The sequence below is a fragment of the Diospyros lotus genome, chromosome 8 (assembly GCF_014633365.1).
Source record: "Diospyros lotus cultivar Yz01 chromosome 8, ASM1463336v1, whole genome shotgun sequence".
Classification (NCBI taxonomy): Eukaryota; Viridiplantae; Streptophyta; class Magnoliopsida; order Ericales; family Ebenaceae; genus Diospyros; species Diospyros lotus.
In genome coordinates, this window is record NC_068345.1 from 28,114,474 (window position 1) to 28,124,747 (window position 10,274).

The 10,274-nt window shown below is 31.2% G+C and overlaps 1 protein-coding gene across 1 annotated transcript; it reads left to right on the forward strand.

Annotated features, from left to right (window-relative positions):
• Positions 1 to 9,248: 9,248 nt before the first annotated feature.
• LOC127808336 (phytosulfokines 5-like) lies at positions 9,249 to 9,863 on the forward strand. Its single transcript, XM_052346841.1, has 2 exons — positions 9,249 to 9,496; positions 9,584 to 9,863. The coding sequence occupies exons 1-2, from the start codon at positions 9,392 to 9,394 to the stop codon at positions 9,704 to 9,706; spliced, it is 228 nt and encodes a 75-aa protein (XP_052202801.1). The 5' UTR covers positions 9,249 to 9,391; the 3' UTR covers positions 9,707 to 9,863.
• The last annotated feature ends 411 nt before the right edge of the window (positions 9,864 to 10,274 follow it).

Sequence of the window (10,274 nt, forward strand, 5' to 3'; positions counted from 1 at the left end):
GGGCAAGTCCTTTATCTATCAACGCAAGTGACCCCTAAACATCTTAACGGACTTCAACATCCACATATGTTCGAGGTGAGTCCTTTGTTTGTTGAAGCAAGTGACCCCCAAACATCTTAAAGGTCCTCTTGAAACAACTTTTGTCGTAGCTCCCCATTTTTGTGTGTATATACTTGTTGGAATTGCGGGCGGCGTCTGCAATTAGAAAAAATATCAATATTTTATTTTTGTGGTTTCGCGGGACGCCTACATCTGCAATTAAATAATATTTATATTTTATTTTCGTAGTTCAGCATAATACCTACATCCGCACTCAAAGGGAATAACCATATTTTTGTTTTCACGATTCAGCATAATGCTTCATCTGTAATTAAAAAAAGTATTTTATTTTCACATAAAGCAATAACCGAAAAACGAAATGGTGACAAGTGCATAAATATTAAATGAATAGGCATACCATTAATGAGATTATCACATACGTGTAATGTCTTATTTCCCAATTGATTTGATTAGACTTCATGCGACTTGAGATTGTGAGAGTTGTTGTAGTATTAATAGGCTTTTTGGATATTTCTCACAGACGACGCTAATTGTTGTTATCTGAATACAACAATGAATTTATTTAAATAGAAACATGGTTGTCAAGCCACCTGAGGCTACAAAAATAAGAAAACAATTAGAGGGCGTAGGGAAGCCCTTGCGCAAACATTCTAATGCTTAAGTCAGACACTGAATATGATGAAATAAACTATATTGAAATTAGTATTAGAGATGTTGTACCTTTTCAGGAATAAATATCTACTTATTTATAGAGAAATATATACTAATATAAAATGTAACATAATTAGGATTCTTGTAGATAATATTTATCTTAATTAATCTTAGTTTAGTTAATAATAGAATTGTTATAAATGACATCCATTTTTTATAGATGATGTTTATCTTGATTAATCCTACTTTAACTGAAATTAAGATTGTTATGAATGGCGTTTATAGATGACGTTTATCCCAATATTCAAAAATTCTTTTAAAATTAGAATTCTTCATTAATAATTGTTTATCTTTTCAAAGAAATTTTTGAATGTTGGAATTATCTTGTTTGCACGTTTGTGTGAGACCCCCCTCCCTTACATATGAGAAATTTATGTCTTTCAATCCAAAATATCATTATTAATGAGTCTTTACTTATGACGCAATAGAAATCAACTACACTTTTTGATCCTCCAAGATCCCTAGGTATTCAAAAAATTGAGTGACTCGATGGAGCCATTTTGTGGGTTCAGTCCCATAATACCTGGGAAAATCCATTTTGATATACCTTGGAGGAGCATGGTAGTTGGAAATGCCACGATCCTCTTGAGTTTGTTGCTTGGAAGAAGTGCCCTTTGTGTGAGGTGCAGGTCCAGGTGTCAATTTGCTCATCAACACATTTAGAAGGCGTTTGGTACAGGAGAAATTTTAAGATTCCTGGAAATGTTAGGTTGGGAATCTGTATTCCCATGTTTGGTACAACTTTTTTATAAAAAGAATCCTGGGAAATAGGATTCCCAGGAATGATTTTCAAACAACTTTTCCACAAAAAGATTTCCATGAGGGGTTGGGAATCCAAGTTTCCCATGAACTTGAGAATGTTTTTAACAAATAAAAAGACTAAAACACCTCTTACCCTTTTATAATCCCATACAAATATATTATATATATGTAATATATTTATATTAAATATATTATATATTAAATATGAAAATATATTATAATATATTTATATTATTTATTATAAAATATTATATATATTAAAGTAGATATTCATACAAACATATATATTATTATGTATATATATATTATATATATATATACACATGCACATATATACATAATGTGTAAAAAAAATAACATTTTTTTTATTTTCTAAAGATATTGTGGGTCCTAATATTTTATATAGTAGAAGAAATTTATCATTTTTAAATAAAAAATTAAATAAAGGTAATTTTGAAAAAAAGAACATGAATTCCCAAAAATGTTACATTTAAATCAAACATAAGAATTTAAGATTCTCAGAAAAGAATACTCAACATTCCTGAGAATGTTTAAATCTATCCAAATATAGAATTGCATAAATCCTGAGAATCAAAGATTTTCAAGAGCATTCTCAAGAATCATGAATCCCAGAAATTTAAAAACTTTTCCTGTACCAAACGCTCCCTTAAGTCTATTCCGCACGCTTTGAAGTTGCTCAAAGTGAGGCATTGTAGACCCTCCGAAAGCTCATGAATATCACTCTGCAATTTATTTATTTTTTTTGTTGGTGGTCATGGCTCTATACCAAACTGGTACAGACCAAATAATGAAAAAAAAAAAAAAAAGTTCCAATTATAAGGGCGGAACTAATCACGGAGAGTTTTTTGGAATTTCCACTTCATAATCTCCTGCTATGGGTCACAACAATACATAAAGATTGTAGTAACCAAACAAACTTGCTAGAATTCAGGAACGTGAAAAGATAAATAACAATCATGAAAAGCACTAACCCAATCTTTTCTAAACAGACCTACCACTGCTAGCTAGAAAATAAATAGGAAATGCCCCCCAACAACTAAAAGGCATACTAATGCGAAACAAAGCCACGTAATGAGCTACGTGCTGTGAAATATACTTGGGATTAGCTTGTTAATTCTCTTGAGCCTGTCTCCCATACTCTTATCTATCAAATCCATGGGAGAAAGAGCTATAATTGGTTGTGGGGTTATTTGTAAAGAACACGTCCAGGGCTTTGGACGTATTTTGGAAATTGGTCCCAAAAATAACTAACTAATATTTTGGGGTTGTAGTGAATGGTGATGCCCCTTGCTTGATGGGAAAACTGACCCTTCCCTTGGTGTTTGTAGTTGTAAGAACCTTTTTGCCCCTGGGTTCCACCATGGTTGAAATTATAAAACCCCTCGAAGGTGAACCCACTGAAGTTAATTTGTATTGGAGTGATAAGGCTGATTTTATGGCGATTGCTTTAATTAATGCCATGGCCCACGGGAATGCATGTTGGTATCATTACGAGTCTCAACTAATTAATTCATTTATATCATTGTGTGTATGTGTGTGTGTGTGTTTGTATATATCGTTCAATACATGAATAATAATACCATCATTTTTCAAGTATCAATTTATCAAGTTTCAGAACACAAATTAAGTGATTGGACTACATTAAGTTGAGATTCCCATTAATAGAATCTCTTACTTTATACAATGAGACAAAGTTAAGGACATGAACGATGGAAGACTACACAAGAATGATAATCTCAAATATCAATTGATCAATTCAAATTCATGAGCAGTTGCTTTGATCAATTGAAGATAGTTTGAAACCAATTTGGTGTTATCAGACAAGAGCCAGAGCGATTTGCATAAAAAAATTAGGTAGTGTTCTCTTTGTTTTTCAGTTTTGTATTTTGAGTTTTGAATTCATTTTGAATTTTGTGTTTTGAGATTTTTGAAAATGTGTTCTTTTTGGCATTTTAAAAAATTGTATTTTAAAACAGAAAATTAGAAAACGCGTTTACTTTGAAATTTTGAAAAAATTATTTTATAATATTTTAGTTAATAAATTTAATTTAAAATTATAAATATTTATTTTATAATATTTTAATTCATGATAAATTTATTTTTATCTACAAATTAAAATCTCACATTAATTTTGAGATTTAAATTACCCATAGCATAAATATTAAAAAAATTATAAATCATAAAATAATAAATATTAATTTATCCAAAATTATAAAAATATAATTGAAAAAAAAATGGCAAAGGCAGGAAATGACAGAAGGCAGGAGGAAGAAACAATGGCGGTGATGCGAATTTGGGCATGGCGGATCTAAGCGGTGATGGCAACTCTGGGCGGTTGCGATGGCGGATCTAGGCGGTGGCGATGGTGGTGATAGTGGATCTAGGTAGTGGCGCAGAGGTAATAGGCGGTGGAAGAGATAATGGCGGTGGTAGGCGTTGCTGGGCAGTTGCGATGGCGAATCTAGGCGGTGATGGCGGCTCTGGGCGGTTGCGATGGCAGATCTAGGCTGTGGCGATGGTGTTGATGGCATATCTAGGCGATGGCAGGCATTGCTGGGCGGTTGCGATGGCGGATCTAGGTGGTAGCGATGGCGATGGCGGATCTAGGCAGTGGTGCGGCGGTGATAGGCAGTGGAAGAGATAATGGCGGTGGTAAGCGTTGTTGGGCAATTGTGATGGTGGCGATGGTGGATCTAGGCGGTGGTGCGGCGATGATGGTTGTGTTTGGCCGAGGCTTGAGAGAGAGAGAGAGACCAGATGTGAGATTGCAGGGGGGTGGGGGTCTCACCAGCGTTTTCCACGTTTTTGATTTTTGGGTATGTTTTCACTGAAAACAGCCAAAACAATATTTTGTTATTTTTGGTTTCCTTTACAAATTTTTTTCTTGTTTTTGAAAATGCATTTTTGAAAATAACAAAAAAACACGTTTTGAGTGTTTTGAAAAATTAAAAACAAAAAACGACCTGAAAATGACAAAGAGAACAGGCTCTTAAGTTTCAGTTGGATGGATCCAATTGGTCTTTGTTGAAGATAAGTTATGTAGGAGGAATTGGTAACTTGAGCATTGAAGAAAAGACCTGAGATGTAGATAGATGGATCATGTTATAATGAATCTTGACAGGTTAAATTTATATTTTTATTTTTATATTTTTTATATACTTATTTAAATTTTTTATTATTTTGATTATACCTTTGTATTTACATTTTCGATTCAATTTAAATCTTGTACTTTAATTTTTTTTTTTTTTTTTTTTTTGTGACAATTTGAACTTTTCGTTATTTTGATTATATCCATATACTTATATTTTTTAGTTAATTTAATTTTTATATTTTAATGTGTGAAAAAAAAAAAGAGATGAAATTAGATAAGTCAACACTTTGGATAAAAACTTTGGTTGATTTGTCAAGTTAAAAATATTATCAACAACTATCTTTTTATATTCTCTAACTCTCTTATTTTCTTCATTAGACATATTATGATCCATTGGATATGATCAAGTAAGAGAGCATCAACTCATTAAAAGAAATTGCAAGCACCATCTTTTACATTTTTTTGTAAGAGATCCTCAAATCCAATTTAATACTTTAATACTCTAGCAAATAGATGTAGAAGATAGTGTAAGTTGAAAAAAATAGAGAGACAAAAAAAAGATAAAAGGCAAAGTACTGACACATCTTACTTTATATTTTTTTTATATTAAAATATATGAATTAAATTAATTTAAAAATACAGATACATGAGTTTAATCAAAACGGCCAAGTTCGACTTGCCACATGAAAAAAAATTCAAAATATAAGAGTTAAATTAACTCGAAAATATAAGTCAAAAAATATAATTAAAATAATAAAAAATTTAAATGATCAAATAAAAAAATATAAAAATACAAATAAAAAATATAAATTTGTCCGTTCTTCATGTCATTATAGCAAATATAATAATGCCCAATGATTCAATATTTTATTTACAGATGCAAAATGGGTTAGACGACAATGATAAATCAGGTTTGATTGGGGTCACTATCCAAACAATAAATTTGGGCCCACTAGCCTTGGTTGTTGGGCTTATCCTAAATTTATTTTTTTAAATAAAAATGATATAGCTTTTTATATTACAATTTTAATTTTAAGTTTTTGATATATAATTTAATAAATCTAATACATTAAAAATTAAAATGTAAGTTAATCGTTTAAATATTAACTTAATTGTTCAAACATTAAGTTATATCTCATAATTAATTGCTTAAAAGAATTTATATCTCATATATAATTATATATAGTCATACACAAATTATAATTACCTTAAGCAAATGATAAATATATATTTCTTACATGAGGAACATTTTATAACTTCTAAATATTTATAAGATTTAATAAAATTTTAAAAATGTAACTAGATAATTAAAAAAATAGAAATTAAAAACTATTAAAATACAAATATTTCAATTTTTAAACTTTTAGATGGTGTTTTCTTCATATTTCAATTTTCAGTTTTTAGTTTTGAATTCATTTTCAATTTTATGTCTTCAATGTCTGTTTTGAGATTTTTGAAAATATATATTTTTTTTTCATTTTGAAAAACTGTTTTTTAAAACAGAAAAACTAGAAAACAAGTTTGTTTTGAAATTTTAAAAAATATTATTTTATAATATTTTATTCAATAAATTTAATTCAAAATAAATTATAAGTAGTTATTAATAAATTATAAATCATTAAAAACATTTAATATAGTAAAATCATATTACATATTCAGTATTCAAATAAAATAAAACAAAACAAAAAATCAAATCACAAAAGGATTCAAAACACATAAGATGAAGAGTCACAGCAGAAATCAATCACAAAAGGAAGTAACAATTGATGAAAAGGATGTCGCAAGTTGAACAGCAACGATGGATGGGGTTGTCCGTCAACAATAGTGGGCAATGGCTAGGGTTGTCAGTCGACTGCTGTGGACGGTGGCGGGTGCGATGGTTGTTCTGCAATCGAACAGAGGTGAGGTAGTGATGTTGGATGCAATGCAAGGGGAGTAACGGTAGGCGGTCGACGGCGGTAGTCGCGATGGCAGTGACGGATGCGGTCGACGACAATCGTGAAGGCGATGCTATATTTTCACGTTTGTGAGATTTAGGTGTTTTAGAGAGAAAAGATGAGAGAGAGGGGAGGGAGAAGGTTTGCCAGATTTGGGGGGAAGGAGGTGTGTGTGTTGTGTTTTCGTGTTTTGGCTGTTTTTAATGTGTTTTGCCTGAAAACATTTAAAACAAAAAAATATGTCTTCTTTTTTTAAAAGAAAAATACTTTCATTATTATTCATTCTTAATAAGGTTAATAAATGAACATTTTTTTTAATTATTTTCGACCCTTCTTTACCCCATAGAGAGATTAAGTAGAACGAGGTATTTTTTTTGCCACTGTAATTTTGAAAATGAACATTTAAATGTCTTTCAAAAATAAGTAAATAAATCTGAAACATATAAAATGCAGTTAAGTTTGTTGTAAACCAAGCTATTATTGCAAAAATCAGTAAATACAATCAACTATCATTAAGAATCTTATTTTTGGACCAAAAACAAGCAAGGGGTGGAACACCACAAAGAGAAAGTGTACAATGTTGTTTTGGATTTTTTTTACAAAAATTCTTTTTATTTTCAGAAATATGTTTTTGACAACAATAAAGAGAATGTGTTTTCAATGTTTTGAAAAATAAAAAGCTCAAAACAAGTTGAAAATAATAAAGAGAACGCAACCAACTTTTAACTTCTAACTCTTAAAATATTCTTAAATTTTTTATTTTAAAAACAAAATTTGTATTTTTAAAAATATTTTTATATTCTATTCATTAAACAAATAAATATAATTTTTAAAATTAATTCTAAAACTATATTAAAACACAAACAAGGCCCATTTTAGGTTCGCTAGCCTAGCAAACAAGGCCGACCCTGCCTGGCCCATGGCCCATTCTGAGCGTGTTCATGGGCCGGCCAAGTGAGGCTATATTTTACATTGATGAACTCAACTTTAAACCCATTTGACATTAATAATTTCATTGATACAAATTAAGACATATATACATATATACAAGAGTATAAGCTAATTTATAGGGGCTGATTTACAAGATTGACAAATGACAAGAAGATTTGCAACTATTAGAATGCAATCAATTAGAAGATTTGCTAAATGTGGATTTCTTGGAAATTGTCCAATAAGGATTTGACATTATTAGACAAGATTTTACTTCTATAATTCCAAAGATAACATAAAAGAATTGCTAAATAAATGAATTTAATTGTGACCGTCATCCTTCTCTCATCAATCTTTCTCGTTGTCGTCAAAGCATAGTTATGGTTTTGTTTTCCTTCTTTCTTATTCGATTCAGCAACAAAGTCAAACTTGATCAGTCTCTCTAACAGTGCCCTAAGCATCGAACAATTTCACTAACCATTGTTTGACAATTTTGATAACTCTTTATTTGCTAACTTTCTCCTTGACAATAAGGTTGTCTCTGATTTCTTTAGGCAATGGGGTTTCTACCACTCTATCAACGTTAATATTGTTGACGAAAACCTTACCATTGATTTTAATCTCTCTCCACCTACTTACGTCGACGATGATGGGATCATAGAAACACCATTAGCAATAGGGTTGACAAAAAAACCTATTTTTGATGGGATCTCCCTCTCACTCAACACCCTTTCTATCTCCATATTTCTCTCAATAACCCCATTGATGATGAGAGTATTTTTTAACCTTATAGGTGATGGGATTTCTACAACTTTATTATCATCAATAGGGTTATAAAGGACCAATCAAACCCTTTAAATTTGTATATGTATCTTTCTCTCTCTACATCTTTTTATTTGTCTCACCACAGGAACTAACGATAAATTTATCTTAAAAGAATCTAAATTATTGAATTTTATCAATAGAGCCTCAACTAATGAAACCTAGCAATTTGGAGTCTCCACCAATTTAGGTTCTTTTGATTCTTTCACTTTGGCGACATTGTTCATCATGATTGGTAATTATTTATTTATATATTTTTATTTTTTATAATTTTAAAGAGAATAGACAAGTGAAAAGGGCATTTTTGGTATTTAAAAAAATTGATAGTCTTCTTCTAGGAACAGGAGAAAAGTGATACCTTAAGAAAGTCTTGTATTGTTTCTCAAAATCAGGAAATTGGGAGTACTAATTGCCTAAATTGCTCAAATAACATTCCTTTTCCATCCATGCATTAAATTAATCAAATTTTCAACCATTACTCAAAATCAAGCATTAAATATATTTAAAAAAAAATAGCAAAAATACGCAGTTAAAATTTTGAATAATTTATTCAAAATCAATCATTAAATAAATGAATTTTTTTATTTTAATTTAATTAATATTGTGTGACACAAAAATATATAATTTTAACTTAAAATAAATAATATCAACTTTTATAAAAATCGACAAAAAGATATAAATTAACAGCACAAAACCTACGGCCCTGAGATCACAACTAAAGTCACGAAACGTCAACAATATCACGTGATGGACGGTGATGGAGTTGAGACACAGGCTAAGTAGCCGATGGTGCAAAGCACCAGAACAAAATGTGGGAGGAAATTGGAAATAATCAATACTCCAAGGAATGTAGCTTGATTTGATTCCTGGGAATATGAAATCTTATCCTCTACTTTCCTTCTAAAGCCCTGGAGAGTTAAGATTCGCCCATATCTGATCGCCTATATCTGTCTACAAAATCAATTCATCCACCTGTCTCCTCTCTTCACTCTCGCCCTTTCCATTCTGCATTTTCCGGCCGTCCAAACAGCAACCAACACATACCCAACAACGAACAATGTCCAAGTTCGTCACCACCCTCTTCCTCCTTGCCCTCCTTCTCTCGCCCATGCTTTCGCATGCAGCTGCTCGTCCCATGGCGATGGCGAAAGCCCAACTCAAAGTGGGTGTTCCTTCTTCCCGTCGTCTTTGCTTTTCCTTTTTACTGTTTTCTCGATGAATAAACCTTCTGGTTGAATTAATACTACAGGGTACTGAGGTTGATGCCGGCGAAGACAGCTGCGAAGAAGTGGAGAAGGAAGAGTGCTTGATGAGGAGGACTCTGGCTGCTCATCTTGATTATATATATACCCAGAAGCAGCATCACCCATGAATATATACATATATATATATATCCTTCTGTTAGTGAATAAGAATAAGATGTGTTTGCTGATGATATAAATATAATAATGTTCTCTCGGCTGTGCTGTTCTTATGAAATCTACCAAGTCTTTGACAAAATGATTCAGAGAACCCAATCCTTTGTTGCATTTGTGGGTACTAACTATAACGAGAATCGGAATCTTTTGAACACAATATTTTTTCGTTCACATGTAATCATCATCTGCAGTCAGTCTTGAATATTGTGTGTTGGGGAGCCATATTCTCACCTAAATTGCAAGATAAGAAAAGTTGTGTTTTACACGTAAGGAGTCATATAATCATTTCTGAAGGATCAAATCGGGCAGTTCACTCTCACGTGTATTTTGGTTGAATTGAATGATACCTGGCGACACCATAAACAATTAAAACTTTGACCTTTATCACATCACTTCACCATAGGGAATTCATTTTAGATTTTTTATATATTTAAATTTTAAATCCTAAATGTTGGTTTACGTTTTCTAATAAACTCAAAGGCAATGACAATTTAATCAGGCAGAATTAATCTTCATAGATTT

Excerpts from the sequence above, each read along its gene's own strand:
- LOC127808336 (XM_052346841.1), top strand. The coding sequence starts at position 9,392 with ATGTCCAAGTTCGTCACCACCCTCTTCCTCCTTGCCCTCCTTCTCTCG. Across the intron at positions 9,497-9,583 it reads TGGCGAAAGCCCAACTCAAA|GGTACTGAGGTTGATGCCGG; the intron begins GTGGGTGTTCCT and ends TTAATACTACAG.